At 44.3% G+C, this 20499-nt stretch overlaps 2 protein-coding genes across 2 annotated transcripts; both read left to right on the plus strand.

Moving 5' to 3' along the window:
• Nucleotides 1–4777: 4777 nt before the first annotated feature.
• Nucleotides 4778–7079, plus strand: mrpl20 (mitochondrial ribosomal protein L20). Its single transcript, XM_035777692.2, has 4 exons — nucleotides 4778–5027; nucleotides 5753–5863; nucleotides 6049–6126; nucleotides 6549–7079. Exons 1-4 carry the CDS (start codon nucleotides 4941–4943, stop codon nucleotides 6720–6722), a joined length of 450 nt encoding a protein of 149 aa, XP_035633585.1. The 5' UTR covers nucleotides 4778–4940; the 3' UTR covers nucleotides 6723–7079.
• Nucleotides 7080–7640: 561 nt separating this feature from the next.
• Nucleotides 7641–18711, plus strand: atad3 (ATPase family AAA domain containing 3). Its single transcript, XM_035777694.2, has 16 exons — nucleotides 7641–7964; nucleotides 9249–9325; nucleotides 9442–9543; nucleotides 9886–9945; nucleotides 10064–10133; nucleotides 10263–10428; nucleotides 10691–10760; nucleotides 12201–12356; nucleotides 12748–12804; nucleotides 14845–14970; nucleotides 15063–15187; nucleotides 15412–15463; nucleotides 15567–15637; nucleotides 15761–15928; nucleotides 17091–17199; nucleotides 17863–18711. The coding sequence occupies exons 1-16, from the start codon at nucleotides 7775–7777 to the stop codon at nucleotides 18367–18369; spliced, it is 2106 nt and encodes a 701-aa protein (XP_035633587.2). The 5' UTR covers nucleotides 7641–7774; the 3' UTR covers nucleotides 18370–18711.
• The last annotated feature ends 1788 nt before the right edge of the window (nucleotides 18712–20499 follow it).

The raw sequence follows: 20499 nt of genomic DNA on the forward strand, positions 1-20499 counted from the left end.
TCCTCTTTGTCTTTTAATAGTAACTCATTCTGTCATAGAGTATTGATCTCCGTTTCCAGTGTCCCGGTAGCGGGAGTGTCAGAGTTGTTATCTCCCGTGCCGTTAACTGTCTTTGAGAGAACCGTTTACTCGAGACAAAATAAGACTACCGTTTATTTTTGAAAACACTCTGATTTTTGTCTTTTACAATCAAACACACTTCAAAATACACAATTGTTACTCGGTCACACACAGCGTTAATCAAAACATGCAATTGACTTAATGCTCTTATAAAATGCCTGGTACAATGATAACACTTATCTCTATATTAAATACTTGTAATAGTTATTTAATTACCTTTGAAAGATGACGAGGAGACCCACGAGATCAGGAGCAGAGTTTCAATCGGTCAGAGTTCTGTTAAGAATTTAGTTAGTAGCGACTTCCCTCTACTGGCTGAGAGGTTGACTTGGAGTCGGTGCTTTACTAAATTGAGAGATTCAAGTTTGGCTCGGATGAGAGAACCCGCTGGTGATTCCCTGCCCCAAATGAAATATTCAAAAAAGTCTGTGTCCGCAACGAGGTCGCGATACTGAGCTCAATCGAGAGGCTACAGAGAACTCTCTGGATATATTTGCATCAGCACCCACGTACCTGGCGCAAAACCACAGGGTCAATTCAGACATCCATAAGAGAAAGCAAGGGATAACCTTAAGGACTAGAGTGCTCTCACCCCCGTTGAACTACCGCAGTGTCAGTGGCTCGCAACGAGGTTGCGATACTGAGCTCAATCGAGAGGCTACAAAGAACTCTCTGGATATATTTGCATCAGCACCCACGTACCTGGCGCAAAGCGACAAAACAGCTGATCGATAGTTAAACCCGTTGAACTACCGCAGTGTCCGCGGCTCGCAACGAGGTCGCGATACTGAGCTCAATCGAGAGGCTACAAAGAACTCTCTGGATATATTTGCATCAGCACCCACGTACCTGGCGCAAAGCGACAAAACAGCTGATCGACAGTTAAACGGTATATCGGAGAGTCACTTCTCAGATCCAACAAGTTAGAATCTTTTAAGTAATTTGAGTCAGGTGTCAATTTACCCGAAGTCAAATGGTTGTCTAAATGAATTCAGAATTCAAGAAGTCAGCGCCAAAGTAATGGCAAATGTCTCTTTATATACCTTTTGATTCTCTGCACCCGATCTGCTGCTCCTCCCATTCCCTCAGAGCAGAGAGGGTGATGACATATCTTACAACAGGAAATACTTTTCTTACAGTGCATATATGGGCCTCTGGTTATGACAGAGCCCATTGCTCTTGCAACAATGAGGAAACACTTTTCTTACAGTGCATATATGGGCCTCTGGTTATGACAGAGCCCATTACTCTAGCAACAATGAGGAAACACTTTTCTTACAGTGCATATATGGGCCTCTGGTTATGACAGAGCCCATTACTCTAGCAACAATGAGGAAACACTTTTCTTACAGTGCATATATGGGCCTCTGGTCATGACAGTGCCCATTACTCTAGCAACAATGAGGAAACACTTTTCCCATTCAGAGGTGTCACTTGAGGCAGAGGGTGATTCTTCCTGACACCAGTCAGGTTCAGTAGTTGGTTGGCTTGAGTCGTCTTCTGGTGGCTTTGCCCAATCCGGTATTTCAGTAGGCGAGGTCATCTCTGTCTCTACCCTTGGTGGGTAAGACAGGGGAAGAGGACCAGGAGGTAGATCCATTTGGCGTTTTACTACAACACCAATAAGAAGAAGAGACTTGGTTGGGCCAAGAAACACGAGCAATGGACATTAGACTGGTGGAAAATAATCCTTTGTTTTGATGAGTCCAAATTTGAGATATTTCGTTCCAACCGCTGTGTCTTCGTGAGAAGCAGAGTAGGTGAACGGATGATCTCCGCATGTGTGGTTCCCACCGTGAAGCATTGAGGAGGAGTTGTAGAAAGACCCATGGAGTTGGTGGAATCGTCCTTTAATTCATGGCTACTTGGACAGACGTCTTCTCTCTCTTGCCCCAGAGTATGACCAAATCCTCGGAGTCGGACGGAGGCTGCGCCAAGCAGAAGTCTTGGATCCCGATGCTATCCACCCAATTCCAGACACCTTCTCACCAGCCTCCTCATCTCAAGAGTTATGATGAGAGGCTTCTCCACCCAGGGCCAGAGAGAGTCTATGGGAAGATGAGGTGGAGGTACAGGATACTTGAAGGACCAGGAGCCATTCGTAAGCACCAATTCGACTGCATGGAATGTCAGAGATGGCGGGCCGGAGCAACTGTGCCCAAAATGGCAGATTTTCCCCCTGCACGCTTGTGCTTAGTCCCCTTTACGATCAAGCTAGGTCGTCAAGTGGAGAAGCGCTGGGGCATTCTGTTCAAGTGTTTGACAACTAGATGTGTCCACCTGGACCTACAAGAGAGTTTGGATACTGAAACCTTCCTCATGGCCCTATGGCAGTTTATCTCCCGACGGGGGAAACCCTACGAGATTCTGGCTGACGGGCACAAACTTCAAGGCAGGAGAAGCCAGGTTGAAGGAAGCCTTCCAAGCAATGGAACCAAGCCTCCAGGATCAACTGATGGACCAACAAATTTCCTTCAAATTTAACTCTCCAGGAGCTCCTCATTTAGTAGGAACATGAGAGCGAGAGATCAAATCTCTGAAGTGTGCCTTCTGAGTTGTCCTGGGGGACCAAACTGTCACTGAAACTGTCTTGCGGACCGTCCTGATAGAGGTGAAAGGGATACTGAATTCCAAACCATTGGGATATCGCTCTGCAGACATTGCTGACCCAGATCCTGTTACACCAAATCTGCTCCTGATGAGGCGCCGAGATGCGTCACTTCCTCAAGCCATGTATGCTGATGCCAACCTCGTTGGCAGACACCGGTGGCGACACAGTCAGATCTTGGTTGACCATTTCTGGGGCCGATTTATTCGGGATTACCTACCAAGCCTACAGCACAGAGGGAAATGGTGGAAAGAAATGGCCAGCCTGGACACTGGCCAAGTAGTAATGATAGTGGACCCTCAAGTGCCTCAAGCCTCCTGGCTGGTGGGCCATATCACCAAGACCAACACAACATAGCAGCAGCACTACATGGTAGCAGCACAAAACATGGTACAAACATTCTAGGGCACAGACAAGAGCACAAAGGGCAAGAAGGTAGAGACAGCAATATATCACTCAAAGCAGCCATAACTGTCAGTAAGTGTCCATGATTGAGTCTGTGAATGAAGAGATTGAGATAAAACAGTCCAGTTTGAGTGTTTGTTGCAGCTCGTTCCAGTCGTTAGCTGCAGTGAACTGAAAAGAGGAGCGACCCAGGGATGTGTGTGCTTTGGGGACCTTTAACAGAATGTGACTGGCAGAACGGGTGTTGTATGTGGAGGATGAGGGCTCCAGTAGATATCTTAGATAGGGGGGAGTGAGGCCTAAGAGGGTTTTATAAATAAGGATCAACCAGTGGGTTTTGAGACGGGTATACAGAGATGACCAGTTTACAGAAGAGTATAGAGTGCAATGATGTGTCCTTTTAGGAGCATTGGTGGCAATGATGGCCGAATGGTAAAGAACATTTAGCCGCTCGAGAGCACCCTTACCTGACGATCTATAAATTATGTCTCTGTAATCTAGCATGGGTAGGATGGTCATCGGAATCAAGGTTAGTTTAGCAGCTGGGGTGAAAGAGGAATGATTACAATAGAGGAAACCAAGTCTAGATTTAACTTTAGCCTGCAGCTTTGATATGTGCTGAAAGAAGGACAGTGTACCGTCTAGCCATACTCCCAAGTACTTGTATGAGGTGACTACCTCAAGCTCTAAACCCTCAAGAGGTAGTAATCACACCTGTGGGGAGAGGGGCATTATTCTTACCAAACCACATGACCTTTGTTTTGGAGGTGGTCAGAACGAGGTTAAGGGCAGAGAAAGCTTGTTGGACACTAAGAAAGCTTTGTGGATGAGAAATGGATGAGAGAGCTTCCTACTGCCTGAGCTATGTTGCTGATGTAAATTGAGAAGAGCGTGGGGCCTAGGATCGAGCCTTGGGGTACATCCTTGGTGACAGGCAGTGGCTGAGACAACAGATGTTAGGTTAGATTACTCGTTGGTTATTGCTGCATTGTCGGAACCAGAAGCACAAGCATTTCGCTACACTCGCATTAACATCTGCTTACCATGTGTATGTGACAAATCAAATTGGATTTGATTTGATTCCACCTACTCCACGGGCCTTTCTACAGGTGTGATGGTGTAGGGATGATTTGCTGGTGACACTGTGAGTGATTTATTTAGAATTCAAGGTACACTTAATCAGCATGTCCAGCACAGCATTCTGCAGCAATATGCCATCCCATCTGGTTTGCGCTTAGTGGGACTATCATTTGTTTTTCAACAGGACAATGACCCAACACACCTCAAGGCTGTGTAAGTATAAAATATATAACATATATTTAGATTGGTTTAACACTTTTTTGGTTTCTACGTGATTCCATGTGCAACTTCATAGTTTTGATGTCTTCACTATTATTCTACAATGTAGAAAATAGTATAAATATAGAAAAACCCTGGCATGAGTAGGTGTGTCCATACTTTTGACTGGTACTGTGTGTATATGTACATATTTCATAATGTATTTTATTACTTGTTGTATTTTGTTAGTGGCATAATAAAAGAGCCAATTGATTCAAATGCAATATCTTTTGAATTAGTTATCCACACTGTAATGTTTTGAAATGCGGGATTTTATTTAGCATGTTTCCTTTTGACCATTCCAATTTGCCGTTATCATTTGTGCTGCCGGCATAATCCGAGCTAGTCAAGAACACTGCGAAAGGCAGCGAACACATGTGATTTCCCGTGCTGCATAAAGGTCATCTAGTCCATTGAAGTTGACGAAGGGAAAACTACAGGATCGTAGCAAAATCTTTACGAAAGAAAGATGGTTTTTTTGACTTTATCTTGCTGGATCCGCAATCGTGGACCTGATCGATATTGGAAGGTTCAAGAAGTTCTCAGTAATGCACGGGTAAATTAGCACTGTAGCTACTAGCTAGCCAGCCATTGACTGACAGTTAGCCAGCTATTCTATTTAATTGACATTACAGAATTTAGCTGCTTTGTATGCAACCTTTACTCACCGTAGTGACAGTTTTACACTGCAAGTGACTCCTCTATTAACGTTATATAGCTAGCTAGTTATGAAGCTCGTTAAGATGGCTAGAAATTAGCATTTCAGCTAGTTTCCCAAATAGCTGTCTGGTACTCATTTCAGGGCAAGTCTCATTCCAAAGAGAGGAGGACTGTGCCAATTTTAGGCTTGTTATAGCTAAATGTAGCTAGTCCTACTCACCTCTTGCACATGTCATGCAGATACAGTGTACAAGTGTGGTAACGTTATAGCCAGTCGTCTTATTCAGTTAGCAACCTAGCTAGGGGGTTAAGAAAGATGTTTCTTAATTTTACCTGCGTAACGTTACTAGAAGTCATCTGCCAATTAACGTCAATGAAGTAAAAACCAATCTACCTTTCCATTTGGGTTAAATTAAAATGCATTTTATCCTGGGGATGAATTAAAATTGTGCAATGTTATATACATGGCCTTTTCAATTCATTAATTTCAATTCACTTCCTGTATTGTCAGAGTTAATTTTAACTTGGCCCCCCAAAAAACTCGTACCCTTGTAGTGTGTCACCCTTTTTGCCCATTCCCATCATCTGTATTTCTCTTCCCCCTATCTGTGTGTCCATCAGCACTTCAGAGGTAGAAAGAACAGATGCTACAGCCTGGCAGTGAGGGCAGTACGAAGGGCCTTTGTATATGCTACTAAGGCTCGCAAAATAAAACGACGTAACATGCGTACGGTAAGAGCACGTTCAGAATTATAGCCATGTCATTGATCCATCTAATCTGATGTGCTAGCTATGCTATACCGTAGATCTATATGTACACCCTAACATGTCATCAAGATCTCTCCTCTCATCGTTCTGATAATCAGCTACATGTAGATGACTGCTATTGTGTGATCCTAAAACATGTCTTTCATCAGTTGTGGATCTCACGCATCGCGGCAGCATCACGGGAGCACGGCATGAAGTATCCCGCCCTTATGCACAACCTGGTGAAGGTCAGTACATTAGGCCTACAGTATATGTCTTAACCTAGTTACCACTCTGTTCCAGCTAGTGAGAATTCAGTACACCGGTGTATGGCGTTATTGTTCCCAAGGTCTGATTTCCAATGATGCAGCGGCTCTATAAGGAGGGCAACCACATGTAATCAGAAGATACTTGGAGAAGAAAAACATTAGCTGGAGGGGATTCACTGAAAATGTTATGTATTAATAACAAATAGGGATGAACGGTACAAATAGAATGTTACATGATTGATTGTATGTACTTTACTGTAAACCCTCTGCACTACCCTCTTATTCCACTCCTTAAAGTTGTAACTCAAATCCTCTCATTCTTTCCTAAGATTTCCTTAGATATTTGTTAGTTCAAGGTGTATACTTATTTATACTTCCATCTCTTTTCTCTCCCGTTACAGAGTAGTGTTGAGGTGAATCGACGTGTTCTGAGCGACCTTGCCATCACAGAACCTAAGTCATTCCTGTCTCTTGCAAAGCTGGCCAGGGCGAGGCAACAGGAGGGATTCGGTGCAGCGCTGGGCGACGGCAAAGAACCTCCTGGTGTCTTCTCACGCATTGTCACACTACAGTGATCTTGCCACCTCCTCCATAGGCAATTGCAATGGACACCATACCACCTCTTTGCAAGTGACCCACCCATCCAATAACCCATTTTCCTTACCTGCAATACGACCAACACGGTTCTGCCCTGCAACCATTAATCCCTCTTTGAATCATGGCTACTGAATGGATACAGACAGAATCCAGCTCCAAACCACACTTAATGGGATGGTATTCATAGACGGTTGAGTGGTGGTCGGGGGCCAGAGTTAAAGAGAAAATACTTGACCTTCATTTGTAATGCCTTGTGTCTATGTATATATGTGTGATTGTGTATTTGTCAATACATGTGGAAAATGATTGTCTAGTAAATAAAACATTTTTATCTATTCAGTGTTCTGATATTGTTTTTAAGGTTACACAAATATATGACAATGAAACATTATGTACTTTATCCTAATGAGTGGTGGTCTCAATTTAGGGTTTCCAAGACTGACTACTAAATAAGGTTATGTAAAGCACTTTACATAAGTAATTTTTAAATTAGTGCTGTTCAACTTTGTCCAACGTAATTGTTATGTAGGATGTTCATAATTATTCAGTAACTGTTAAATTTGTTCAAAAATTAAATTCAGGGTTTCCTTAAAATGCTACTGCATTGTATTACGTAGATATCCAAATAGAATATACAATGTTAGCTAATAAATTCCAATTAAACTGCTTTCTGTTGAACGAAGTCCAACAAACTCCGTATGATGCAACTATCAATTCATTTTGTGACATGGCCTTCCAGTGAAGTTATTCAGGTTAATTATAAGACCTTCCTGTTTTGGGCCATTGCGGCTACCATACCCTCTTATGGGTGTGACTATGTGTTTAACCTCTGCAAAGGACAACCAATGAGAGAAATATATTTTTCCTCGTAACCAATCAGCATGGTTGTCTTTCAGGGAAAATATGTCCTCTCCTGCACTTGCGCAAAGACTGCAGCGTGACACGCGTGTGGAGGAAGTGTAGTGACTGCCAGCCAAACCTGATCACCTTTACCGGCCTGGGCTGCAGTTTATTCTCCGTTTACCTAAACATGTCCTGGCTGTTCGGACTGAATAAGGGGCAGCCCGAGGCTCCCCCGGAATTCCCGGTTCCACCGCCACCCGCTCCACCAGCTGGCGGCTCCGGAGGTGGCGGAGATAAACCCAAGGACAAATGGAGCAACTTCGATCCAACCGGGCTGGAGCGAGCGGCCCAAGCCGCGAAGGAGCTCGACAAGTCTCGTAAGTGTCTTGCATGATAACTATATTATATATAGTACTGTAGAGCTAGTAGCTAGCTTGAAACATTTTGTTTATATCCCCAGAAAGACCGATACACCCGCAGCATGCTTTACAGCCTAAGCAGTGATGCTGATGCAACACGGGCCAGTGTCTGATATATATTCTCCTAGTTCCTACGGGTATCTATTCTAGTAAACTATCAAATCCTGATGACAGCTGTCAGTAGAAAATCACAGGTTTCACTGCTTGGTTTGAACGTTGTGCTGCACATTTTCATTCATGTTGGAAGTTAGTGTATTCAAGGTGAAAGGTGCAAAGGTCATTCTTTCACACCGTTTGCCAAATAGCTCTAGTCAGTATATAGTTAATCTTTGCTCTAGTCAAACATGCAAGCATTACACTTAGAATTTCAAAGTATACTGAACAAAAATATAAATACAACAATTAATGATTTTACTGAGTTACAGTTCATAAGGAAATCAGTCAATTGAAATGAATTAGCCCATAGTCTATGGATTTCACATGACTGGGCAGGGGTGCAGTCATGGGTGGGCCTGGGAGGGCATAGGCCCACCCACTTGGGACCCAGGCTCACTCACAGGGGAGCCAGGCCCAGCCAATCAGAACAAGTTTTTCCCCACAAAAAGGCTTTATTACAGACCAAAATACTCCTCAGTTTCATCAGCTGTCCGGATGGCTGGGTCTCCGACAATCCCGCAGGTGAAGAAGTCTGATGTGGAGGTCCTGGGCTGACGTGGTTACACATTGTCTGTGGTTGTGAGGCTGGTTGGATGTACTGCCAAATTCTCTGAAACAGCATTGGAGGCAGCTTCTGGTAGAGAAATGAACATAAAATTCTCTGGTAACAGCTCTGGTGGACATTTGTGCAATCATCATGCCGATTGAGACATCTGTTGCATTGTGTTCTGTGATAAAACTGCACATTTTAGAGTGGCCTTTTATTGTCCCCAGCACAATGTAATGACCATACTGTTTAATCATTTTCTTGATAGGCCATACCTGTAAGGTCGATGGATTATCTTGGCAAAGGATAAAATGCACACAAACAGGGATGTAAACAAATTTGGAAAATAAACATTTTTTGAGAAAAAAGCGTTTTGTGCTTATGGAACATTTCTGGGATCTTTTATTTCAACTCATGAAACATGGGACCAACACTTTACATGTTTAAATGTTTGTTTAGTATAGTTGGAATATAGCTACCGTCGTTAAATGAAACGTATATCTGGACGACTAATGTCCAATACCTTGTCTTAATTTCAGGTCATGCCAAAGAGGCCCTGGATCTGGCTCGCATGCAGGAGCAATCTGTTCAGATGGAACACCAGACCAAAATCAAGGTACAGTTGCACTAAACAAGGCACATGCAGAGTAATATGTAGGACACCAAAAACAGTACTATCAATCTTAAATCTGATCATGCTAATTGTTCCCTTTGTGTGTGTGATGGTGTAAGGAGTACGAGGCAGCAGTGGAGCAGCTGAAGGGGGATCAGCTGCGTATTCAAGGGGAGGAGAGGAGGAAAACTGTCGGCGAGGAGACCAAGCAACATCAATCGGTGAGAGGAGAGCAGAGGAAGGGTTTAGTGATACTGCAGAGGGGGTGATTGTGCAGTAGTATTCATTGTACTACATAGAATGTGGTCAATGATGGGCTAATAGCATGGATCATCATGTATGGGTAAACTGTAGAAGGAAGCATTTTCCCCGTAGTAGTTCAAAGATCTTGAGGAGTTTGTAGAGAGTAGAATTTTCTGTACGCTTGAAATTGTTTGCACAATTAGCTTTAATTCTGTTGAAACAGAGGCTACAGTGAGGGAGTGGAACAAGTGATTACATATCTGTCCAGCAGAGGGAGCCATACATCTGTTACTATGGTTACCTTCTCTATCCCTTCACAGAGAGCACAGTTCCAAGACAGACTTGCCAGACAGAGGTATGAGGATCAACTCAAGCAACAGGTAATATCAACTGGCATTAGCTGCAATATCAATTCAGTCCTGTTTTAGGATCTAAAGAAGTACAGTGAAAATGCCATGTCCAACTGACTTGAGTGTGGCCTCTCCTCGGTGTCCTCAGCAAGCCCTGAATGAGGACAACCTTCGGAAACAGGAGGACTCTGTGCTTAAACAGGAAGCCATGAGGAAAGGTACTGACCCCATATAGTATTCTCACGCAGCCTCCAGGAATATGGTTCTGCTTCAATATTCACTGGTCAATATAGCCATATGGGGTCTGGCAATCACAAAATGTCCACTAATGTATCCTCTCCACACAGCAACAATTGAGCATGAGATGCAGCTGAGGCACAAGAATGAGCTGCTACGCGTAGAGGCGGAGTCTAAAGCGCGGGCACGTGTTGAGCGGGAAAACGCAGACATCATCCGTGAGCAGATTCGCCTGAAGGCAGCTGAGCACAGACAGACTGTACTAGAGACTATACGGTGAGACAAGAACATACTGGACTAGAGACTATACGCTGAGACAAGAACATACTGGACTAGAGACTATACGCTGAGACAAGGACCTGCTCTACTAGAGACTATACGCTGAGACAATGACATGCTCTACTAGAGACTACGCTGAGACAAGAACATGCTGTACTAGAGACTATATGCTGAGACACACCTTGTGTATTACACTACAGACCATAATGATAGATACTATTGGAGACCTGACTGTCTCTGTATATTTGTGTGTTTTCAGGACTGCAGGTGCTGTGTTTGGGGAAGGATTCCGGGCTTTTGTGTCGGACTGGGATAAAGTTACAGCTACGGTGAAACCTTGTAGTGGAAATTTCCTGTATTTACCAAATCATGAGAGCAAACCACACACAAGTCAGAGTTATCATAAAGTCCATCTTTAATTATATGAGCTCCATCACAACCCTGTGATTCTCAGACCAATTCGGTGTCTATAAATGAATTCTCTGAGAGTCCTTACACATTTCAACTGAGATCCTTTATAGCAAAGACACACATAGCCAGACAGCATTGGCTATAAATTATCATTCAGCTTTGTCTCCTAAACAATGTTCTTATCTCGCTCTCAGGACCATAAAACAAAACCTATATCAAATACACCCCTCCTGGACAAGAGACACAGTGACTGGCACACAGACATTGTGGAGCCAAGAAATAATTGGTTTAAAAGATATGTTTACATATGAAGACAATATTGACCTCTCCCCTCTCTGCGGCCCAAGTAACTGAAACCTTGACAGAGAACAGATACCTGCAACCGGCCAACAGTATTATTCAAAAATAGACATTCTGATGAGAAGTAACTCACAAGCATATAATGAATATAAAACATCTTATCTATGTTACCCAACTAATTCTGATTATTCCCCCACAACCTACCTTCCACTCTACATACTTGTTTATGCTCATCCTTATGCAAACTGCCAATGACTCATAAATATACTGAACACAAATATAGATGCAACATGCAATCATTTCATAGATTTTAGTGAGTTACAGTTTATATGAGGAAATCAGTCATATGAGGAAATAAGTCAATTGAAATAAATGAATTAGGCCCAAATCTATGTTTTTCACGTGACTGGGAATACAGATATGCATCTGTTGGTCACAAATACCCTAAAAATCATTGGGCCTCACAATGGGCCCCAGGATCTCGTCACAGTATTTTTGTGCATTCAAATTGCCAAATTGATAAAATTAAATTGTGTTTGTTGTCTGTAGCTTATAACTGCCCATACCATAACCCACCTCCACCATTTGGCACTCTGTTCACAACGTTGACATCAGTAAACTGCTCGCCCATACGATGCCATACATGTGGTCTGCGGTGGTGAGGCCGGTTGGACGTACTATTCTCCAAAACAACATTGGAGGCGGCTTATGGTAGAGAAATGAACATAAACTGATCTGGCAACTGCTCTGGTGGACATTCCTGCAGTTAGCATACAAATTGCATGCTCCCTTAACTTTACACATCTGTAGCATTGTGTTGTGTGACAACTGCACATTTTAGTGGCCTTTTATGGTCCCCCTGCACAAGGTGCACCTGTGTAATGATCATGCTGTTTAATCAGCTTCTTGATATGCCACACCTGTCAGGTGGATGGATTATTTTGGCAAAGGAGAAATGCTCACTAACTAATTGTTGAGTGTATATGTCACATGTTTATATCTGATTTGAGTTGTCCTTGGAGCGTCTCTAAATGCGTCTCCCCACCCCACACCACCAGGTGGCAGGACTGACTCTGCTGGCTGTAGGTGTGTATTCTGCCCGGAACGCCACAGCTGTGGCGGGACGCTACATTGAGGCCCGACTTGGGAAGCCCTCATTGGTCAGAGAGACTTCTCGCATCACTGTTGCGGAGGCGATCAAGCACCCGATCAAGGTAGAGTCCCTGCTGTGCATTATACAGTGCATTCGGAAAGTATTCAGACCCCTTTTCCACATTTTGTTAAGTTACAGCCTTATTCTAAAATTGTTTTTTTTTAAATGTTCCCCTCATCAATGTGATAATATTTATAAAAACATGTTTTTGCTTTGTCATTATGGAGTATTGTGTGTAGATTGATGAGGGGGGAAAAAACTGATTTAATCCATTTTAGAATAAGGCTGTAATGTAACAAAATGTTTAAAAAGTCAAGGGGTCTGAATACTATACTGTATACGTCCTTGATCTGATGCTTGTGGTGTTTTTTTATTGTGATTAACTTAAGTTTCCTAAACACACTTTTTTTAGTACGATGAAGGTGCATCTTCTTATTTTTCCCCTCTCTTAGATGTCAAAGCGCCTGACAAGTAAACCTCAGGATGCACTGGAGGGAGTAGTGCTCAGTGTGAGTACCGACACTCGGCACACACCTGAGCACCAGAGAGACATACCTTAGAGTCTCGTATCGATATTATACCCAGCACATGTATGAAAGAAACATCACATTTTATTGGTCACATATATGAGATTAGCAGATGTTATTGCAGGTGTAGTGTAATGCTTGTTCTTCTAGCTCCGACAGTAATATCTAACAAATTACACAACATATACACACACACATCTGAGTAGGATTTTTTATTTATTTTTTTACCTTTATTTAACTAGGCAAGTCGGTTAAGAACAAATTCTTATTTGCAATGACGGCCTAGGAATAGTGGGTTAAGTGCCTTGTTCAGGGGCAGAACGACAGATTTTTTTTTAACCTTGTCAGCTCAGGGATTCAATCTAGCAACCTTTCGGTTACTGGCCCAATACTAACCACTAGGCTACCAAGAATGAATTAAGACTATATACAAATTGACGACGTATGTCAGAGTGGAACGGAGTAAGATACAGTAGAATAGTATAGAATACAGTATATACATATGAGATGAGTAATGCCAGATATGTAAACATGATTAAAGTGACAAGTGTTCCATTCCTTAAAGTGGCCAGTGTTTTCTAGTCTATGCCTATAGGCAGCAGCCTCTAATGTGCTAGTGATGACTGTTTAACAGTCTGATGGCCTTGAGATACAAGATGTTTTTCAGTCTCTCGGTTCCAGCTTTGAAGCACCTGTACTGGCCTCTCTTTCTGGATGTTAGCGGGGTGAACAGGTAGTAGCTCGGGTGGTTGTTGTCCTTGATGATCTTTTTGGCCTTCCTGTGACATCGGGTGCTGTAGGTGTCCTGGAGGGCAGGTAGTTTGCCCCCGGTCATGCGTTGTGCAGACCGCACTAACCTCTGGAGAGCCTTGTGGTTGTGGGCGGAGCAGTTGCCGTACTAGGCGGTGATACAGCCCAACAGGATGCTTTCAATTGTGCAATTGTAAAGAATTTAGAGTTTTAGGTGACAAGCCAAATTTCTTCAGCCTCCTGAGGTTGAAGAGGCTCTGTTGCGCCTTCTTCACCTTCTTCTGTGTGGGTGGTACATTTCAGTTATTCATCATGATGTGTACGCCAAGGAACTTCTCCATTGCGGTCCCGTCACTGTGGATAGGGGCGTGCTCCCTCTGCTGTTTTCTGAAGTCCACGATCAGCTCCTTAATTTTGTTGACGTTGAGGGAGAGGTCGTTTTCCAGGCACCACACTCCCAGAGCCCTCACCTCCTCTTTGTAGGCTGTCTCGTCGTCATTGGTAATCAAGCCCACTAATGTTGTGTCGTCTATAAACTTGGTGATTGAGTTGGAGGCGTGCTTGGCCACGCAGTCATGGGTGAACAGGGAGTACAGAAGGGGGCTGGGCACACACCCTTGTGGGGCCCCAGTGTTGAGGTTCAGCGGAGTCGAGGTGATGTTTTCTAACTTCACCACCTGGGGGGGCGGCCCGACAGGAAGTCCAGGACCCAGTTGCACAGGGCGGGGTTCAGACCCAGGGCCTCGAGCTCAATGATGAGCTTGGAAGGGTACTATGCTGTTGAATGCTGAGCTGTAGTCAATGAACAGCATTCTTACATAGCTATTCCTCTTGTCCAGATGGGATAGAGCAGTGTGCAGTGTGGTGGCGATTGCATCGTCTGTGGATCTATTGGGGCAGTAAGCAAATTGAAGTGGGTCTAGCGTGGCAGGTAAGGTAGAGGTGATATGATCCTTGACTACGTAGTCTCTCAAAGTACTTCATGATGACAGAGGTGAGTGCTACGGGGCGATAGTCATTTAGTTCAGTTACCTTTGCCTTCTTGGGAACAGGAACAACGGTGGCCATCTTGAAGCATGTGGGGACAGCAGATTGGGATAGGGAGAGACTGAATATGTTGGTAAACACACCATCCAGCTGGTCTGTGCATGCTCTGAGGATGTGGCTAGGGACATTCATAGAGAATGCTGTGCACACTTATGTTTTTGCAGCCCTGCTTTGAGCCGAAATGTTCATCTCCCTGAAATGAATTATTCCCTCTGCTCCGCACAGCCTAACCTAGAAGAACGTGTACGTGATATTGCCATAGCAACTAGGAACACGCGTCAGAACAAGGGGCTCTACAGGAACATCCTCATGTATGGCCCACCAGGTACTGGCAAGACCCTCTTCGCCAAGGTAGGTCCCGCACCGACTCATTTTGTCTATGACAAGAGGTGTTACCTTGGCATCTGTATATGTTGGTAACTATCTCTCTGTGTTCTGAGTAGAAGCTGGCAGTGCACTCTGGGATGGACTATGCAATCATGACTGGTGGAGATGTGGCGCCCATGGGCCGTGAGGGCGTCACCGCCATGCACAAAGTCTTTGACTGGGCCAACACCAGTCGCCGTGGGTATGCTACCCTCACTCGCAGTAGCATCACACTATTTGTAGAACTTCATGTAAATGTAACCATGATGTAACCGTGTGAAACCATGTAACGTAAGTGTCTAGACAACTTGACATTAAATACATTTGCACTTGCATTACACAGACATTCACATTAAACAATGTACAGAGAATGATGTAAGACCAGCGCAGCTCTGCTAATGCAACCCTCTCTCTCCTCTGACACAGCCTGCTGCTGTTTGTTGATGAAGCCGATGCATTCCTTCGCAAGAGGTCTACTGTAAGTCTGTTCTCTACCTTCCTGTATGTCATAGCACAACCAAAACTCTGATCTTGTAGAAATATTGGAAAACAGAGTTCAAGTTGTCTCTCTCTGTTTGCAGGAAAAGATCAGTGAAGAGCTCAGAGCCACTTTGAACGCATTCCTGTATCGCACTGGAGAGCAGAGCAACAAGTCAGTTCTCTACAACTACTTCTTCAATTTAGACATTTCATATCTTTGCCCAAGACCTCTGATGCACCATGTCCTTCAGATATCACAGCGCTCTAACGACTGTTGCGTCGTCTTCCCCTCCAGGTTCATGATGGTGCTGGCCAGTAACCAGCCGGAGCAGTTTGACTGGGCCATCAACGACCGCATTGACGAGATAGTAAACTTCGCCCTGCCGGGTCCTGATGAGAGGGAGAGGCTGGTGCGTCTGTACTTTGACAGATATGTGCTGGAGCCTGCCACAGGGGGAAGACAGTGAGTCATACAGCATTACACCTACACAACATGGCAGCACAGGTTTAAATAGGGCACTTTCACAAGCACTCATATACTGGGATGCATAATGCAACTGTTCTGATGTCAAGTAACTAGATACTCCCAGACACTTATGCTGTGTTTACACAGGCAGCCCAATTCTGATCTTTTGCCCAATTATTGGCAAAATCTGATTGGTCAAAATAATTGGGCTGCCTGTGTAAATGCAGCCTTGGAGTCATCTGCATACAGTGACACACACACCTACCCACGCACACATGGGGACAGGCATTAACACTGAGTGCCTGGGAGGAGGGAGGCCCCTCTATGTCCTGTTCCATGTAAATGACCTCTGGCTGAGAGCTGTGGAGTGTCAGGAGCAGGTATTTAAGAGCAGGTGACCCAGCAGTAAGCAGGAGCCCAGCCAGCCGTAGCCATGGTGTCACTAATTAAAGTGGGTCTCTGAGGGCCTGGAGCCTGAGAGGAAGAGGGGCAGGGGGCGACCTACACATAGGGCACTGGGAACTGGACCAGGATCAACAACAACACGCTGACAACAGAGCCAGCTGGTGGAATGAGCTGGGCCACTTAAGGAGTGTCTCTCCAGACATAGTCAGACCTCATAACACAGGCCTGTTTCCTCTGACAGACAGGATGCCATTCAGACCTGTTTCCTCTGACAGGCAGGATGCCATTCAGACCTGTTTCCTCTGACAGACTGGATGCCATTCAGACCTGTTTCCTCTGACAGACTGGATGCCATTCAGACCTGTTTCCTCTGACAGACTGGATTCCATTCAGACCTGTTTCCTCTGACAGACTGGATTCCATTCAGACCTGTTTCCTCTGACAGACTGGATGCCATTCAGACCTGTTTCCTCTGACAGACTGGATGCCATTCAGACCTGTTTCCTCTGACAGACTGGATTCCATTCAGACCTGTTTCCTCTGACAGACTGGATTCCATTCAGACCTGTTTCCTCTGACAGACTGGATTCCATTCAGACCTGTTTCCTCTGACAGACTGGATTCCATTCAGACCTGTTTCCTCTGACAGACTGGATTCCATTCAGACCTGTTTCCTCTGACAGGCAGGATGCCATTCAGACCTGTTTCTGTCTCTAAACCCCCTCTATGTCTGCATCTTCCTCTGTCCCTGCAGGAGAATGAAGCTGGCTCAGTTTGACTATGGAAAGAAGTGCTCGGACATCGCTAAGCGGGCAGAGGGCATGTCAGGCAGAGAGATCTCCAAACTGGGCGTGGCCTGGCAGGTATGTGACATGTTTCCCCTGTTGTTCATACACATACGTGGTCCTTCTGTGGCACAGTTGGTAGAGCATGGCGCTTGTAACGCCAGGGTAGTGGGTTCGATTCCCGGGACCACCCATACGTAGAATGTATGCACACATGACTGTAAGTCGCTTTGGATAAAAGCGTCTGCTAAATGGCATATATATATATACATCAATGCTTTCTGAATGGATAAGCCAGTTAAGCCAATTTGACATAAATGATTGGTTGGAAGGGAGAGCCTGTGCACAGGCTGGAACTTGTTTAGGGATGGGAGAATCAGACAATGCTGACCCAAGGTGATTTGGTTAGCCCAGGAAGTCTAGACCCATTTATTCTTCCTCCATGGACTTATTAATAGAAGCAGAGCAGGGAAGTGGATCACTATGTATGCCATGATCTCCACTGCTGCTGTGTCATGGTCATCTCTCCTGCTAGCCTCATTCTGTGGACAAGTGGGCCTTGTCTGTTAACTACCTTATACATTACTCAATATTCATACACTGATCTTGCAGATAGTTAATACTGTAAATGTATATTTGTAGATACATTATTATAGATTTACTGGACTGTTCGTGTAATGATAAAATCCTTGTTCAGATGACTGTAATGTAATAATCCTTGTATTCCATGTCCTCTTGCAGGCGGCAGCCTACTCCTCAGAGGACGGCGTCCTGACTGAGTCCATGATTGATGCTCGGGTGGACGAAGCCATGCGGCAACACCTCCAGAAGATGGACTGGCTGCATGGGCACACTAAGGAGGCAGGGGCCAAGAGCACAATCTCTCCCAGCGCTGGACCAGCAGACAGCAGCAAGATAGGCTTCACTCTGCCTCTAGGGGAGCCGCCACAGGCCCAGGATGTACTCACTCCGGCTCTGGAGATGGACAACAAACTAGAGGCCCATGTCATTCAGGAGGAGCTGAAACTAGAGGTGTCAGCCCCACCTTCATCAGACGGTGCCGAACTGCCTGTGGAGGAGGGGACTGTCCCGGCTAAGGGGGAGGGTGTCAAAGCAGAAACGGTGGTAACACCTCAGGGGGAGGTGGCAGAGAGGGTATCCCAGACTGATGCAGCCCCAAGCAGTGAGGGTGGGACAGGGAAGGAGGGGAAGACCAAAGCTCCTCCCAAGGATGGGACTCCAGTTTAACATTAGGGGCCAAAGGAAGGACAGGGAGGACGCCTCCTGTTCCTCCTCGCTGTCTGTAGTCTTGGTCTGTGTACATCTGTCCGTCTGACTGAAAGGGTTGGTGGGCAGGGGGAGGAAGGATGGAGGCACTAACATTTTACGAAGCAATCCTGTAGAAGCAGGAGAGCTGTAATATATGATTTGTGTAAAATGTAAGAAAAAAAGTGTACTTTACATGGAAACCCTATGTCTGTAATAGTATTAATGTTGCTGTGCACTGTAAGAGATAATACTCTATTTAAATGACGGTGTGGATGGAGATGACTTTGTTTTTATGAATAGTAAAATAATCCAAGTTTCTTACTATGGCTGCATTTTTGTTGTGATTTCTAAAGGAATTGTTTCATAGACATTCAAAAGGCACTGGCACAGCTGAGCTATCTTTTTTTGCAAGTGCATGGTATCCGTTGACTAAGATGAGAAAAAAGAAGAAACCAGCATTCTGCTATTGATAGTGTCACTGCTCTTTAGTAAGCTTTATGTATCGGCCTCAAGGCCTTCCTCAGATCTTTTGTGAATTAGCACCCTTATGTAGACAGCTCCACCCACATCCATTCCATCGAATGGGGTTGGAGTCGAGGGAAAATAACTAAGTGTTACCAAAAAGAACAATATGCATGTCATAAATATTCGAATAAAGTGTGTACCTAAAACGTATTAAACACGTCTGTAAAACCAAAATGAGGACATCGACCCACCCAAGCAGTTTTCATAAATCATTGGGTACAGCGCAAGAAAAACGTCTTGAGTATCTGAAATGGGGGCATTCATTTATGTTCACATTTACAACGTAACACACACAGGCATTTCATCATTAAGTCCTTTAGGAAATCATGTCTGGAGGGTGAAAATCCAAAAACATTCTCTTTTGCTCAGAGTATTATTTATATCACCTCCCCGGTCTGATATCTTGACTTTCTCTATGCCACAAAATCTAAAGGGAGAAATGTCCTGTTTTTGGTCATTAAAATGTACTGCGACCGGCCAATCCCTGTCGTTTCTCCTGATTTGAACATTTATGTTCACAAATTCTGTTTGAGAGAAGAGGTTTTACCTACATAACACAGCCACATGGGCAATTAATCATGTAGATAACATGGGTGGTGGAGCACGTAATAATGTCATTTATTTGGAACCGTTATCCTGTGTGTGGGTGGCAGAGATATTCACACTTCATATTGTTGCACTGTGTGCATCCTCTGCATTTATAGCTACCATTCAGAAGAGAGCGTTAAAGAGCCTGGCACCCAATGATTTATGAAAACTTGCTTGATGGGTCGATATCCTCATTGTGGTTTTACAGATGTGGTTAATACGTTTTAGGTACACACTTAGAATATTTATGAAATGCACATTGTTATATTTGGTAACACTTCCCTTGACTCCAACCCCATTTGATGTATGGAACGGATGTGGATGAGGGTGCACATTTTTTTTTAACTCACAAAAGCTCTGACGAAGGCCTTGCGGCCGATACGTAAAGCTTATTAAAGAGCAGCGATACTTTCAAGAGCAGTGTGCGGGTTTCTTTTTTTCTCAGGGTTTCATTGTCATTGTAAAAACGTGACCAATAAATGCTGATATCATGGTGAACTTTACCTTTCATCTTGAACCTGTGTCAGTGTTAAACCCCAGTTGTCCCTTTTAATGAAACCAACATTTAATCTTTACAACACCAATGTTTGGACAGAGATGGGGAAGAGAGGCATGGGGTAAGGGAAGATGGGGGAGGTGCAGGGAAGAGAAAGGGGGTCAAAATTGAATGGAATTTCGTCTCCAGGTTTCCATGGGGATGACCCTTTGGACAAAATATCAAAGAAATTCTGTAACCCGTAAAACACACACACACACACACACACACACACACACACACACCTTTACTCATGGTTCTTCAATATTAACACATTGCATATACTGTACACACCACACAGTTAGACAAGCAGGCAGCATTTCCGTCCTCTTACCCACCCCTAATTATTTATAATTCCATTCCGTCCCCTAGGCCCCCTTTTAGTACAGTTTTTACATGAAAAGTTTCTACAATAGACACAAAGTACAATACATGACCAAAAGTATGTGGACACCTGCTTG

This window comes from Oncorhynchus keta, chromosome 10, assembly GCF_023373465.1.
Source record: "Oncorhynchus keta strain PuntledgeMale-10-30-2019 chromosome 10, Oket_V2, whole genome shotgun sequence".
Classification (NCBI taxonomy): Eukaryota; Metazoa; Chordata; class Actinopteri; order Salmoniformes; family Salmonidae; genus Oncorhynchus; species Oncorhynchus keta.

Bases quoted from the DNA above. Each gene is read 5' to 3' on its own strand.
- mrpl20 (XM_035777692.2), top strand. From the start codon at position 4,941: ATGGTTTTTTTGACTTTATCTTGCTGGATCCGCAATCGTGGACCTGAT. The intron at 5,864-6,048 runs GTAAGAGCACGT...GTCTTTCATCAG, and splicing joins AACGACGTAACATGCGTACG to TTGTGGATCTCACGCATCGC. The intron at 6,127-6,548 runs GTCAGTACATTA...CTCCCGTTACAG, and splicing joins TTATGCACAACCTGGTGAAG to AGTAGTGTTGAGGTGAATCG.
- atad3 (XM_035777694.2), top strand. From the start codon at position 7,775: ATGTCCTGGCTGTTCGGACTGAATAAGGGGCAGCCCGAGGCTCCCCCG. The intron at 9,946-10,063 runs GTAATATCAACT...CGGTGTCCTCAG, and splicing joins AGGATCAACTCAAGCAACAG to CAAGCCCTGAATGAGGACAA. The intron at 15,188-15,411 runs GTATGCTACCCT...CCTCTGACACAG, and splicing joins GCCAACACCAGTCGCCGTGG to CCTGCTGCTGTTTGTTGATG.